This window comes from Aquarana catesbeiana, linkage group LG02 (genome assembly GCF_042186555.1).
Source record: "Aquarana catesbeiana isolate 2022-GZ linkage group LG02, ASM4218655v1, whole genome shotgun sequence".
Classification (NCBI taxonomy): Eukaryota; Metazoa; Chordata; class Amphibia; order Anura; family Ranidae; genus Aquarana; species Aquarana catesbeiana.
Window position 1 is genome coordinate 436192512 of NC_133325.1, and position 16405 is coordinate 436208916.

A 16405-nucleotide genomic window follows, 5' to 3' on the forward strand; every position below is an offset into this window, starting at 1 on the left:
AGTGGAACCTTGGTTTTATGAGTAACAAGCTGCTTTTTGAAAGACAAGCAACTTTTTTTTTTTTTTTTTAATTTTGACTCGCATTGCAAAATTCAAGCTAATGGGCGGTGCAGTACCGCATTTGGCCAGGGGTGCGGGGGCGACGGGGACACTCGGAAACGGTTCGGAGCCGTTCGGAAATACTCGGAAACAAGTGTTTCCGAGTTCAGCCGAGCTGTCCCCGAGTATTTCCGAGGCTCTCCGGCGCGCAACCCCGACCCCCCCCCCACCCCCCCCCCCCCCCCCCGACCCATGTAATAGAAGTCAATGCGGAGCAAATTATCTTTGTTTCCATTGACTTCTATGGGGAAACTCGCTTTGATATGCGAGTTGTTTGGATTACAAGCATTCTCCTGGAACGGATTATGCTCGTAAACCAAGGTTTCACTGTATCTTAAATTAAAAAAAAAAAACTGACACTGTGCTATCATCACATCCAGGGCACAGTGACACCCGGTTATCATCACATCCAGGGCACAGTGACACCCGGTTATCATCATATCCAGGGCACAGTGACACCCGGTTATCATCATATCCAGGGCACAGTGACACCCGGTTATCATCATATCCAGGCACAGTGACACCCGGTTATCATCATATCCAGGGCACAGTGACACCCGGTTATCATCATATCCAGGGCACAGTGACACCCGGTTATCATCATATCCAGGGCACAGTGACACCCGGTTATCATCATATCCAGGGCACAGTGACACCCGGTTATCATCATATCCAGGGCACAGTGACACCCGGTTATCATCATATCCAGGGCACAGTGACACCCGGTTATCATCATATCCAGGGCACAGTGACACCCGGTTATCATCATATCCAGGGCACAGTGACACCCGGTTATCATCATATCCAGGGCACAGTGACACCCGGTTATCATCATATCCAGGGCACAGTGACACCCGGTTATCATCATATCCAGGGCACAGTGACACCGGTTATCATCATATCCAGGGCACAGTGACACCCGGTTATCATCATATCCAGGGCACAGTGACACCCGGTTATCATCATATCCAGGGCACAGTGACACCCGGTTATCATCATATCCAGAGCACAGTGACACTACACCATCATATCCAGGGCACAGGGACACCGGACTATCCTAATCATATCCAGGGTATAGTGACACTGATTCAATCATACAGTTTGTAGCGTACATAGATTTCCAAAACCATGGGATAAAGGATTATTCCTGAACTTTGTTTTATCTCATGGTTACTGTGAAATTGTGTGAATGCATCAATGCAGTGCATGTTATCTCAGCTTGCAGAGCTTGGATTCATTGAATGAGTTTACCAAAAATGTAAATATTGCAGAATATACAGCCTCATTCTACATAACTAAGTTCCATTTCGTGCTGAATAAACAAAATTATTCATGTATATAAAAAAACTATCATTAGGTTTTTACTTCAAAAGCATTTTATTAAAATAAAGTTTATGATAATCAAAAAAATCTACTTAAAAAAAAAAAAAAAATCATTGATTTTTATCCACCCTGATTACAGCATATGCATCACACCTTTTAAATCAAGCTAAAATATTAACCTACAAATTGCATAGATTACCTGCTTTAACAACTGTACTGTATCTTATTTTCTCTAGTCGTCTGTCTGGGACAGCACTAGAGAGATAGGCTCCACCTTCGGAGGCAGGAAACACAACATTCAGATCCATAAAGGGTGTCTGTTTCTGTCCCTCTTCCCCAGTCTGTTTTTCCTCCACCGGTGGAGGAGGCTGGATGGGAGCTCTCCTTCCCCTGAGCCTAGGGGCTGCCTAAGGGAGAGGGGGAAGGAGGTCTGCAAGTACCTGATAAAGAAGGCAGGTATCTGAGTCCTCCGGTCAGGCTGCGGAGGAGCTGGTACCGGCATCCTCTGCCAGGATAGCCCAGGGAGGGCTGGCGTTCCCCGCACTGGGCTCACAATGCTCTGCCGGCCGGATACTATGGTATCCCGGCAGGGGGCGGGCGTAGACCTCGATTTCTGGCCTGTGGAACGCAGGAGGAGGGCGAGGACTAACGGCACATCACTTCCGGTTCCGGGTCACATGGCGAGCGTGGACGCCGGATCCATGGCGGTCTATTTAAGAAACTCCAGCCACAGGACGGTCCTGATCCACAGCACGATGCTCCAGTAAGGAACAGAGGACAGCATGTATCTAGCTGATCCAGGTGGCAGTGGTGTCGGCTCAGGTAGGTGGACGCTGGGGTGCCTTTGACCTACAGGGCTGGGGGAGGGAGGCGAGGTGATGGTTTTAATGTTGGCACCCCCCCTTTTTTGAGATGGGATCCAGGCTAAAGAGTCATGTGAATCTCATCAGCGGCTGGTGCACAGGTGTTGGTGAAGGTATATACTCACTGGTTGGCTAAGGTTTTCTGACAGCAGCTTGTCTTTGTTTGTTTTTTGGTTTTACAAGGAGGAAATGAGGGCATGCAAAGAATTGATTTCTGGCATTCAGAAAGAAAAGGCCATGAAATCAATGTTGTCAAACCTTGAAACACCAAAACAACCAGCCGCAGTTCCCCTGCTTCAGCCTCAGAGGAAGGTGATGAATCAAGGGGGAGAGGAATCGGATCCTTAGGATGAGCTATGTGAGGCAGCATCCAAAGATATTCCGAGCCAAGAGACAAGTTCACCCAGATACAGGCTCTCGCTCGAGGTGGTGGATGCTTTTATTGGGGGTGATCTACGAGACGCTAGATATCAAAGAAGAGCAGGCCTCCCTTGTCTTTACATGACCAGATGAAACCGACCCTGAAAGAAGACCAAAACGGGGTATTTCCAGTACACAGCGCACTGGCGGACTCTATCAAAAAAGAGTGGGTGGAACCGGAGAAAAAATTATTTTTTCCTAAGTCTGAAGAGGCAATTCCCCTTCAGTGAGGATTCTGCCTGTATTTGGAACAAAGTGCCCAAAGTGGATGCAGCCTTTTCCAAGTGCGCTAAATCAACGGACCTCACCTTTGAGGACATGGGTGTCCTTGGGGAACCTATGGACAAGAGGATGGGGGAAGTAGCCATGACAATTTTAAAACCAGCAATGGGTACAAAAATAACGGCTCGTAATTTGGAGGTCTGGCTGGACCAGTTACAAGGCCATTTGAAAAGTGGGACCTCCAGGAAGGAACTTCTTGATTCCCTTCCCATGCTGCACAAGGTGGCAGGTTATATGGCAGATGCGTCTGCAGAGTCGGTCAAGCTATCGGCAAAGGCCGCTGCCCTAGTAAATTCCTCTTGCGGGCTTTATGGTTAAAATCCTGGTTGGGGGACCCGGCCTCAAAAGTAAGGCTGTGTGTTATTCCTTTGAAGGAGACCTCTTGTTTGCGCAAGATCTAGAAAATGTTCTAGACAGTACTGCTGACAAAAAAAAGGCTTTTCCTATCAAAAGTAAGAAAGCCCCAGGGAAATGTTTTTTTTTCACCCCCAAAGACTAGGGCTGTCACAGGGACAGACCCCTAAAGGGTCAACCTCTAAAACAGTGGAGAAGGGGGAAGCAGAAAGGTGTCCTGTTTTCCTCTCTTAAGAAAACCACCAATCCCCAGTGACTTGGTTCCCGTGGGAGGGAAATTGGGGCAGTTCCTCCCACAATGGGAAAAGACTATACCAAATGCATTTATACTGAGGATAATCAAGGAAGGACGTTCGTAACCACGCCTCCCGGGGATCCTTTAGAAGACGACAGCCTTGTTGTCACAGATTGGTGACTTGGTAGACTAGCGGGTTCTTATTCCAGTGCCACAGTGAGAAATAAACCACGGCTTCTACTCTCACATTTTCGTAGTGAGGAAACAGTTGGGCAAATTCCGCCTAATATTGAACTTTAGGTCGCTGAACAAATGGGTGACCTACAAGATATTTCGGATGGAAACAATCTTTACGGTGAAGTCAATTCTTCCCCCGGATTGCTTCATGGCCTCCCTCGATCTGAAGGACGATCAAGTGGGGGAAAGCAGGTCCAACATTTTCAATTCAGGGCCCTGCCATTCGGCCTGTCCTCATCCCCAGGATTTTTACGAAAATCCTGGCGGAGGCACTGGCCGTGAGACTGAAAGGAATATCGGTCATCCCATACTTAGGTGTCCTTTTATTTTTTGTACCCTCCACGCTCCAATTGCATGGAGATCTGCAGGTCGCCATTTCCTTTCTGGAAAAGCTGGGGTGGTTGATAAACAGAGAGAAGTTGAACCTAACCCTGACACAGGTCTTACAGTACTTGGGGTTCTTGGTGAACTCAGTGACGCAGAAGATCTATCTCACAGAGGAGAAAGTAGAAAAGGTGAAGGGGACAGCAGCCTTTTTTCAGAACAATCTGGCAGTTTCTATCCGTTCAGCTATGTTGGGTCTGGGTCTCCTGGAAGCAACAATTCCTGCAGTACAATGGGCAAGGGCCCATTTCAGGTGTCTCCATACCAATATCCAGAACAGCTGGGATGGAGCGCAGGAATCGCTGGACACGACCTTCTGCCTATCTCCAAAGACCAAGAAGTCTCTGTGGTGGTGGAGGGACGTAGAGATCCTTGTGCAGGGTCTATTACTGTCTCTTCCAGTGTCCATCCGCATCACCACAGATGCCAGTGCCTGGGGCTGGGGGGCCCACTGGGGGTGAAGAGTAGCCCAAGGGCGCAGGGAGAAAGCACAGTCCCAAACATCAGCCAACTGGAGGGAGTTGCAAGCAGTCTGGGAAGCTCTAAGGACATTTGCAAGAGTGCTGAAAAGGGTTTTTTTTTGTTTTTTTTTTTACAGAAAATGAGGTACTTTGTATATATAATTATCTAATCCTAATGTTTTTTTTTTTATCTGCAGTACATATACCTGCATTGTATATGGAATTGAGTGCATCCATTTCTGGTCGGATTGTTTTGAAATTCATGTTAAAAGCCCTGCTCCAACCAAAATATTTTATTTTGTTTTACATATAGTGAAGGAGTGATGGGAAATCTTTCTAGCAGTCACACAAACACTTTTTACTTTGTTTGGAAAGGTTGGAATATATAGTTTTTTTTTTTTTTTTTTTTTTTGTTTGTTTTTTGTTTTTTAATTACTCCGTGCCTTCCTAGGTACTAAATTTGTCAGGAAGTCTGAATTCAGAGAGCTAATCTAAGGATAAGTTCACCTTTCTTAACACGTTACACCCATATTCAGGATGTACCATGTAAACTACTGCAGTTGTCCCTGCACCCTCCCCGAGTCCCCGCTGTGTCAGCAGGCTGGGAATCTTCTCCCCCCACTTTCTGTCACAATTTGAAAAAGACTCCGGCCGTGCAGGGCTTTGCCCACCCAGCTGCATCAATTATTCAGTGTTCTGTGAATGGGAAACTACAAGTACCGCCGGCCTTTGCAGCTGTCTGTAGTGCTCAATGAAATAACAGTGTTCTGTTAAGCATTCTAGGTAGATCATTGATTCTTCCTGTCAGTGTGTAACTGACTGCTCATACGAGGTACAAGCAGACAGCTTACACACAGTCTGCAAGAGCCCTGCATTGCACCTGCGATCTGCTTATCATAGGTACAATGCTTTACAGGCTCCCAATAAAAAGAAAAAAAAAACACTAAATGCACTTTTTTTTTTTTTTTACCTGCGCTTATTTATTTATTTTTTTTAAAGGTGAACTTCTCCTTTTTAGGGGATCGTCTACAGAAGTGGTTGATGCTACTGTACATCTGATACTTGTATGAGTAACTGTTCTACAGGTATCTCTTTTAGTGACCGCAGAATGGCATCAGCAAATCTTCTTTTTAGAAGTGTTAAACCTTAAAGAACTAGTTTACCTTTAGGCTCCAACCTCCCCAAGTGCAGCCCACCTGACATACTTCTCTACACTCTAGTATGATCCATTTTGTGTTCTTTTGGAAAAAAAAAAAAAAAAAAAAAAGTTTGATTGTCGAAAACAAATATACATAAACAGCAACATCACATGTGATCAACGTTAACAGAAAAGCCTATAACAATTAGTCATAGCTGAATCATTAGCTTCAATGTAAGCCAAGTATGTTCGTTCAAGAATGGTCTACTCAAACGTGTCCTGTACTTATTGCACAAAATGCAACTTGCTATTTTGAACTTCCTTTTCTGGGTAAGGTGTTCAGGTGTTGGGGCGGTAGGGGCTTCGTTGTGTTTTAGTGGGTGTCAAGTGACTGGTAGTCAGGAAGTATAGGCGTTCGTGATGTAGATCAAATATATCGGGTGTATCCATTTGTCAGGTATTGAGTTTTCAGTTTGTAGTTATTAGTATGATTTTATAGAGGACTGTAGTCCGCTTTTTTTTTTTCCTTGTATGTTCAAGGTCAGCAGGATTGTGGTCATCAGACCTCTGACAATCCCGTGTAACAACTGAAGCGGGACCTATATCCATGGAGAAAAGTGTGAGTTACCTTGGGGGGAGGTATAAAGAATCCCTCCTGGGCAAGGTATGGGAGCGTGTTCTTCTAACTGCCCACACTCTCTCACTGGGGGGGGATGAAGGATGAAGAGGGGGGGTGGGTGCTTTTGGATTTACATCTGAAAGTGATCTATAGCTTGGTTTGTTGAGAGAAGTCAAAAGTGTCTGTCCCATGGCATGCATGAATCGTGGGGAGTACCCTGAGCGCCCCAAAGGCAGAGTAGAATAGAGTAATGGGATGTAAATGGTGGGGGTGGACGAAGGAGTGAGAAGGTAAAGGTATGTATGTGGGTCTCTGTCCTCTTCCATCGCCCTCCCATTGCGTATCCTACAAGTGTACTAATTTAAAAGTGTGGCATATTCCTTTTGTAGTTTGGAAATGTTGCCAACAGGCCCATGTTTTCCGATATGTAGTGAGTAGGGATGGGCCGAATACCCCCTGTTCGGTTCGCATCCAGAACATGCGAACAGGAAAAAAATTTGTTTAAACACCGTTAAAGTCTATGGGACATGAACATGAAAAATCAAAAGTGCTAATTTTTGAAGGTTAATATGCAAGTTATTGTCATAAAAGTGTTTGGGGACCCGGGTCCTGCCCCAGGGGACATGTATCAATGCAAAAAAACAGTTTTAAAAACGGCCGTTTTTTCGGGAGCAGTGATTTTAATAATGCTTAAAGTGAAACAATAAAAGTGAAATATTCCTTTAAATTTCGTACCTGGGGGGTATCTATAGTATGCCTGTAAAGTAGCGCATGTTTCCCGGGTTTGTAACAGTCCGAGAGCAAAATGACATTTCTAAAGGAAAAAAAAAAGTAATTTAAAAGTACTAGCGCTAGTCCTGGCTATTAATGAATTGTCGGTCCCGACAATACACATGAAAGTCATTGAAAAATAAAAAAAAATTTTTAAAAATGCGTGGGGGTCCCCCAAAATTCCATTACCAGGCCCTTATCCGAGCATGCAACCAGGCAGGCCGCAGGAAAAGAGGGGGGGACGAGAGGGAGCCCCCCCCCCCCTCCTGAACCGTACCAGGCCACATGCCCTCAACATGGGGAGGATGTCCCCACCATGTTGATCATCCATCCATCCATCCATCGCTGGAGATCGAGAATTGGATTACATCGCTGGAGTAGGAGCATGGATTTATTGGATTACATCGCTGGAATCTATTAAAAAAAGAAAAAAAAAAACTTGTCCCAAGCCGTCTCCTGTGGTTTTTTTGACACTTTCTTTTTGTGTAATGGTAATGTACCCCTTACTAATTCACATGGGGGGGGCGGGATCCGGGTGTCCCCTTTGTTAAAGGGGGCTTCCAGATTCTGATAAGTCCCCTGCCTGCAGACCCCCCACAACCACCGGGCAAGGGTTGTGGGCATGAGGCCCTTGTCCCCATCAACATGGGGACATCCTCCCCATGTTGAGGGCATGTGGCCTGGTACGGTTCAGGTTTTTTTTTTTTTTTAATTTTGGCGCGGAGTTCCCCTTAATATCCATACCAGACCTGAAGGGCCTGGTAATGGAATTTTGGGGGACCCCCACACATTTTTTTTTTTTTTTTTTAATTTTCCAATGACTTTCAATTACTTTTATGTGTATTGTTGGTACCGACAATTCATTAATATCCGGCACTAGCGCTAGTACTTTTAAATGACTTTTTTTTCCTTTTAGAAATGTCATTTTGCTCTCGGACTGGTATAAACACGGGAAACATGCGCTACTTTACAGGCATACTATAGACACCCACCAGGTACAAAATTAAAAGGAATATTTCACTTTTATTGTTTCACTTTAAGCATTATTAAAATCACTGCTCCCGAAAAAACAGGTATTTTTTTTAAACTTTTTTTTCGCATTGATACATGTCCCCTGGGGCAGGACCCAGGTCCCCAAACACTTTTTATGACAATAACTTGGATATTACCTTTAAAATTAGCACTTTAGATTTTTTCCATAGACTTTTAAAGGGTGTTCCGTGGCTTTTCGAATTTGCCGCGAACACCCCAAATTGTTCGGCGAACAGCCAATGTTTGACTCGAACAGATAGCCCATCCCTAGTCGTGAGCTTGATGCACTAGGTCTTCCATTTTAGCTACCCTGTTTACAGTATGATCCATTTGTTACCAATAGTAACCCCTTTGCCTTCCTGGTGTTTTATACCGGGATTTTTTTCTTGTAGTGTATGTTTTGGTTATGGTAACTCCTGATGTGACGAGTGATCTATCAGTGCATACTATACTACTGTGGACCATTACCTGGTGAACCCGTGTATTTGTCTAATTTTGACGCACCTGACATACTTTCCTTCCTCTCTCTGGCCGGCTGCTTTCCATGTTGTGTGCCAAGTGCCATGGCCACTTCCTTTCCTGTGGGTAAGCTGTATTTAGAGGAACAGCTGGAGGCCATCATACTGTTACCCATTGGGGAGAAAGGCAAATATAATCTCTGGTGGGCTGCAGTTGGGTGTGGGGGAATTTATTAAAAAAATGTGTTTATGTACAATTTTTGTACAGATGGTTAAGTGCTTCCCTTCGAACCTGTGTAGCAAAGTTAAAGGATTTACTAAAATTCCCCAAATAGGTGTCCTTGGATGAAGTAGTTACAGTATACATAAAGAAACTTGCAAACCACATGTCAGGTAATACAAGCAATATATCACACAGAACTGTCAGGTAGTGTTTGAGTCAGCACTCACTGGCAGCTATAAGGTGGACCATAAGAGATCAATTACGAGGGGGACAACAAGATATACCCAAAATGAATTAATAAGAATTAGACCATAGTAGTAAAGGAAATCAAGAAGTCTGCAGGACAGATGGATCCACAGGTGGATGGGGATTGCACGCAGTCACCGGCAGCTCCTCAGCAGGAAATGGGAGTTCCCTCAGACATAAAAAAAAAAAAAAAAAAAACAGCAGCAAGAGGGCGCCTGGGTCAGTGTGATAGTAAAAACAAGTAACACTCTCTATTTATAGACACTTACATAAAAGTATCTTACAAGCTGCACACAGGGTGGATGTGGATCACCAATCAAGCAGCCAGCCGTCATGAGGGATGAGAAGACCGCTGTGGGTAGAAGCTGAGGCCCGTCGTATGGAGGTATATAACTGGCAGCGTCTCCAGCTTTTACACCAGCTCTCACAGAGCTAGCAAGCGACCAAATCAAGACTGGGGCCGGCTGTGACGCATATCCAAGGCACCGCTTCTCCCACACTCTCTCTCGCAGAGCTAGCCAGAGACCAAATCAAGAAGGAGGTGGTGCCTTGTTGGGGCCCGCCCCGTCTTGATTTGTTCTCTTTCTAGCTCTGTGTGCTGGAGACGCTGCCATTTATATACCGCGCATACGACGGGTCTGAGCATATCCCCACAGTGGTCTTTTCATCACTTGTGATGGCTGACTGCCTGATTGGTGATCCAATCTTTTGTGCAGCTTGCAAGATACTTTTATGTTACTGTATCTGAATAAAGTGTTACTTGTTTTTACTATCACACTGACCCAGGCACCCTCTTTCTGCTGTTTTTGTTCATGTCGGGTAATGATCCTGTGTAAAACTTTTGCTGACTAGGTGTTAATGCACAATCTACCCAGGCTCTTCTCACCTTAATTTACTCTGAATTTGTCTCCGTTTTGTAGAGTGGGAGAAGATGCAATGGATTGTTATCTGGTGTGCAGCTTACAAGTCTTTTAATAAATGCTTTTAAAGCTGGAACAGGTGGGCTAGCACATGAGATCAGGTGAAGTGGCAAGTACCGAGATCTGGGGCAGAAAAATGGTAGTGTCACTACCGAGCTCTGCCAGGCCTAAGCAGACCATAAGGGAAAACAACAGTATGGGTCCTTTTGACAAGTTTGTTCATTAGGAGAAAGGAGCAGCCCCATGTAAAGTAATAGACCTGTTTTGGTGCGACCTCAGAAGCTGGTGATGTGTATTTGAAAAGTAAAGAAATGTGTAATGCTTGGTACACACGATCAGAAAATCGGACGAAAAATATTGCTTTCAGTGATTTTGTACAACAATTTGATTTGTACACCACATTCGAGTGCCGATCACGACAGTTAATCCAAAATTATCTGAGGGGACAAACACATTTTTTTTCATACAATACCAGATCGTACGATATTTGTTAAAAAAAAAAAAAAAAATCCCAAGACCACACATGCTCAGAAACTTTAGTAACCTCTTCGTTTTTGATATGAAAGTAGCTTGCAAAAAAAAAAGAAACAGACGTTCATTCGTCCGTTATTCTCATTGTGTGTACCAGGCTTTAAGCTGTTCAAAACCCTGATCTTTATCATTCACTTATAAATTTATGTTAAAAAAAAAAAAAACAGGTTTTCTTGAATGTTTAAAACCCATGTGCTGCTAGGGTATTCTAGATAATAATAAAAAAAAAATCTTTACAGGTAGACAAAGACATACACTGATAGATGCAGTTTGCTGACCTGGGGAGCTCCACTATGAACAAATATCATTTTGAAATGTTTTTTCAACAAACAAAAAATGTCAGTCTGTTGTCTTCAGTGATTTGTTGTGTTTCTATTGTAGTGTACATGCCAACCTGCATTTTACTCTCTCCTGATCCAGCTCATTTGTCCATGACTTTTTTTTTTTCCTTCCAGATTAGCTTGTTGCTGTTTTTTCTGCTAATCACACAATTACACTAATCGGTGCATTAATTCCTATTGCTTTCTTTTCTCTTTAATGCTTCCCCCAGTCCATCTGGCATGTATGATTATGACTTCGAGTAAGTGTGATTCTTTGGTCTGTACAACAGCTTCTGTTCACTTCTGCAAATGAAATAATGTATACATGTATAATATTGTGTGCAGGATTTTAACTATTAATGAATTTTGTTCTAGCTAATACAAGTGGCTTTAAATGTGTATCCAATGTACTGTACTGCTGCTTTTGTCTTTCTTTTTGTTCTGTGGTACAGATGCATTTTAACCCGGTTTTCCAAAAAAAAAAAAAAAAAAAAAAGTTAAAATGATTGATTTTGTATATTTTTAATGCTTGTTTGTTAATGGGATCCGTTTTATTGTAATTTTATCAATGTGTGTCACTCGTTCCAAAATGTGTTTTTCTCGCTTGTATATAATTGATTTTATACAGTATCTCACAAAAGTGAATACACCCCCTCACATTTTTGTAAATATTTTATTCTATTTTTTCATGTGACAACACTGAAGAAATGACACTTTGCTGCAATGTAAAGTAGTGAGTGTACAGCTTGTATAACAGTGTAAATTTGCTGTCCCCTCAAAATACCTCAACACACAGCTATTAATATCTAAACAACAAAAGTGAGTACACCCGTAAGTGAAAGTGTTCAAACGGCCCAATTAGCCATTTTCCTTCCCTGGTGTCATGTGACTCGTTATTGTTACAAGGTCTCAGGTGTGAATGGGGAGTGTGTTAAATTTGGTGATATCACTCTCACTCTCTCATACTGGTCACTGGAAGTTCAACATGGCACCTCATGGCAAAGAACTCTCTGAGGATTTGAAAGGAAAGAATTGTTGCTCTACATTAAGATGGCCTAGGCCAGTGGTCAGCAACCCTGTCCTCAGGGCCCACTAACAGGCCAGGTTTTATGTATTACCTTGGTGAGATACAGACTAGAATACTGCAATCACCGAGCAGCAAATGATATCACCTGTGATGTATTTCAGTTATCTTGCAAACCTGGCCTGTTAGTGGGCCCCGAGGACAGGGTTGATGACCACTGGCCTAGGCTATAAGAAAATTGCCAAGACCATGAAACTGAGCTGCAGCACCGTGGCCAAGACCATACAGCGGTTTAACAGGATAGATTCCACTGAGAACAGTCCTCACCATGGTCGACCAAAGAAGTTGAGTGCACATGCTCAGCTACAGAAATAGCTGTATGAGTGCTGTCAGCATTTCTGCGGAGGTTGACGGAGTGGGGGGGGGGGGGCTCAGACCATACGCCGCACACTGCATCAAATTGGTCTGCATGGCTGTCGTCCCATAAGGAAGCCTCTTCTAAAGATGATGCACAAGAAAGCCCGCCAACAGTTTGCTGAAGACAAGCAGACAAAGGACATGGCTTACTGGAACCATGTCCTGTGGTCTGATGAGACCAAGATAAACCTATTTGGTTCAGATGGTGTCAAGCGTTTGTGGCGGCAACCAGGTGAGGAGTACAAAGACAAGTGTGTCTTGCCTACAGTCAAACATGGTGGTGGGAGTGTCATGGTCTGGGGCTGCATAAGTGCTGCTGGCACTGGGGAGCTACAGTTCATTGAGGGAACCATCAATAGCAACATGTACTGTGACATACTGAAGCAGAGCATGACCCCCTCCTTCCGGAAACTGGGCCGCAGGGCAGTATTCCAGCATAACGACCCCAAATACACCTCCAAGATGACCACTGCCTTGCTAAAGAAGCTGAGGGTAAAAGTGATGGACTGGCATGTCTCCAGACCTAAACCCTATTGAGCATCTGTGGGGCAGCCTCAAATGGAAGGTGGAGAAGCGCAAGGTCTCTAACATCCAAAATATTGACACTTTGGGCCCAATTTGGATATTTTCTCTTAGGGGTGTACTCACTTTTGTTGCCAGTGGTTTAGACATTAATGGCTGTATGTTGAGTTATTTTGAGGGAACAGCAAATTTACACTGTTATACAAGCTGTACACTCACTACTTTACATTGTAGCAAAGTGTCATTTCTTCAGTGTTGTCACATGAAAAGATAGAATAAAATATTTCCAAAAATGTGAGGGGTGTACTCAATTTTGTGAGATACTGTATGTACATGAATACACACTGCTGCATGGTTATTATAGATGTATGCTGTGCTTCTGATTCTCCCTCCAATCGCATTGCTTGCCAAGCACACAGCAGTTTTCATTCACTTTCAAAATGGCTTTGATTGACCAAGCAGATTAAAGCATCCTGCAACAAACCATTTTTTTATGGTTTCCATAGAGAATCTTAGGGGTCTAATTTTATAAAGCAGTGTGTGACTGTCAACAAACATTCTTGGATGTATCAATGTCCTAGTGGTTGTAAAGGTAAAGCCCCCCCCCCCCCCCCCAGCTACCCCAATCCTTTTCTTTTGGGGTCCCCTGCCGCCACATTGAGCTCCTCCTCTTCTCCATGTCCCACCATAGGAAGCCACCTCCTACGATGGAACATGTGCAGGCTCGATCCTGAGCCACGTTGTCTGGGTCTATTGATGGGCACAGTGCGTCTCGGCCCTGTCACACACTTCCTCATCACAGGATTAAATTTAAACAGATGATGGCTCCAGCTGATCAAGCGGAGTCCTGTGACGAGGGAGAGCAGCTCTGGATTGCAATCTGGCTCAAGTAAATATTGTGGGGAGCGGTCTATAAAGGTTTTTCACCTTCATGCAGAGAATTAAAGTTGAACACCTTTTAGCTTTTACAACCACTTTAAAATGCATGAACCTGCAAGATTCATCTACAGTGAATATTTGCTAAATGTCAGATTCCCTTCATTATAAATAAGCCCCTTAGTAATAAGTTGCATTGATTTTTTAGTTTTCTTAATCAGAACGGATTGAGATTGGCAATGTGTACTGCTGGAATGTAGGTTATTTTATACTGAATTAAATGAATACTATTAATGTGGATAAAGGTGCCCATGGACACTATAGGGCTTTCAGACATGCAGTCTTGTTCCAGACACTCCACATAAAGATTATTCTTTTCAGTCATTCATTTACATTTTGTCTTTTAATTGGGGAAGGGGTTGTAGATCGCACTTGGCACTAGGTTATCATAAAATTAGCAATAATTGGATAGATATTTTCTAGCTCCTTTTAATTACCATTTTTCACAATAGTGGAAGTGCAACTATACCCAAAAACAAAAATGTAATATATTTTAGCTTGCCAAACACTGGAAACCGTGGCTACATTTTTTTTTTTTTTTTTTTTCCCCCCAAGCTTTTATTCGAGTTGTGTTTTTGTTTTATGTAGCAGGTTTTTTTGGAAAAAAATAATTAAATGAATAATAAAAAAAAAAAAAAAAATTATCCCAATTGTTTTGTATAATATGAAAGATGATGTTACGCCAAGTACATGTCATGCTTTAAAATTGCCAAACTACGATACTTAAAATATTTCCATAGGCAACGCTTTAAAAATTTCTACAGCTTACCAGTTTAGAGTTAGAGGAGGTCTAGAATTATTGCTCTCGCTCAGACGCTCGCAGCGATACCTCACATATGTGGTGCAAACATTGTTTACATGTGTCGGCGTGACCTACGTATGCGTTCACTACTGCGCGCAAGCACGCAGGGACTGGGGCAATTTAAAAGGAACAAAAATTACATTTTATTTCATTTTTTTTACACTGTCCCTTAGCAATAAAAGTGATCAAGTGTTTTTTTTTTTTTTTTTTTTTTTTATCGCAAGAAATGTAGACATCGATAGCAATACAGCTTGACAGGTCCTCTTTGTGGAGGAATCTGGGGTCTAAAATAACCCAAATCTCTCCTACCATTTTATAATCAAAAGATCCAAAAGCATTTTTAAGAAAAAACAAAACAAAACCATGGCCTGAGAACTGGAAGGGACGTCATGACGGTCCTCCAAGGGCATAGAGATGAGCGGTGGCCATCTTGCTATCGCTTAGTTCTATGGAAAGACACTGCTGGTGCCGGATGGTTCCCGGGCTCAGCGATCGGTAATTGAAGCCCGGGAAGCGGTGGGGGGGGGAGGGCACCTCTACTGCTGCTTCTAAAAGTGATCCTGTGGTGAATCCACCACAGGGATCACTTTGGAAGACCGACGCCGAAGGGAAAAGAAAATACCAGGGTTATGGCATCTAGCTGCAGCCATAATCCTGGTATCTAACCTTAAAATAATGACATTTTCCTAGATAGGCGATTAAAGAGTCAACCTGTCCCTAGACTGTTCTAGCAGGTTATGCTGAGTTTACCTGCCTCTTGAATATTCTTTTGACGCTGCACTGCAGCCTTTTAAAGTATCACCTCTCTTTATTTATTTATTTTTTTTGCTATAGGGCTTTTCTCCTTTCCTCCAAGGAAAGCAGAGTTTTGCTGGTCATAATTTGTAAGATCTGATATTCATTTGGGTAATGCAATCCCTGATGTCTATGGGTACTGTTCAGGCCATTTTTTAATTGAAAGCAGTTTTCCACTTAGATTAGATTTCGCAGAATTTTAAGGTCGATCGGGAGATTGCTTCTGTCCACTTTCAATGATGTTTTTTTTTCTAATAATCATTGTGGGACACTCACAATAAAGTAACTTCTTATTACTTTTAAAACATAATTCTAATAATTGTTGAAGTCCATCTACTTTGTTTTCAGTCTCTCTATCTCCCGTTCCAGCCCCGAGTGATGCCTGCGGTCCTATGCTCATGTGTAAGTGCCACCATAGGGTTTCCTTTAGTAGTCTGCATACATAATGTACAAGCGTGAGCTTAGACTGGTTAAGTTGGTTACGTTTTTATGACTGACCCTTTTTATAACTGCAGTCATTTTTACACCTTTAACCAATGAATTTAAGTTCATTATATCGTGTACATAACTAGAATCTGCATAAAACTCTATATAGTAACTTAGTTCTCTTTTATTGTCTCTGGATAAAAAATAAAAAAAAACAGTTTTTTTACTTCTGCATCTTACATGTGTTATATGTTTCTTTTTGAAAGGATTGACCTCAAACTGAACAAAAAGCCCAGATCAGTAAGTATTGCCCGAATTCATCTGAAATATTTTTTTTCTTTCTAATTCCAGGTCTTTGTTTTACATTTAATTATATTTACTTGGTCTAATTTTTTTGGTAATTAACACAGCAAATGTAACATTGCAGTTTGCCAATCCTTAAATGTGATGGCTGCGTTTTTTTTTTTTTTTTTTTTCATGTCTTTTTTGCTTTTTCACATAATCTGTCCTCGGGTGTCTCCATTCTGGATGGAGGAGCAATGGGAGACACCTTTGGACAGCAGCATT

At 42.8% G+C, this 16405-nt stretch overlaps 1 protein-coding gene across 7 annotated transcripts in view; it reads left to right on the forward strand.

The window, feature by feature from the left end:
- Positions 1-16405, forward strand: part of MEAF6 (MYST/Esa1 associated factor 6) — a 58460-nt gene that overhangs the window by 31041 nt on the left and 11014 nt on the right. For 2 of the 7 annotated variants that reach the window (XR_012241672.1, XM_073615526.1), the window contains exons 6-7: positions 11147-11176; positions 16105-16138. Coding sequence is in view for 2 of the 7 variants with exons in the window: in XM_073615526.1 (XP_073471627.1) it covers positions 11147-11176; positions 16105-16138 (64 nt within the window). In the remaining 5 variants the exon portion in view is untranslated. Of the gene's footprint in view, positions 1-11146; positions 11177-15760; positions 15815-16104; positions 16139-16405 lie in introns of all 7 variants that reach the window. The other 5 variants (XR_012241673.1, XR_012241674.1, XR_012241675.1 and 2 more) reach the window with 5 other exon arrangements.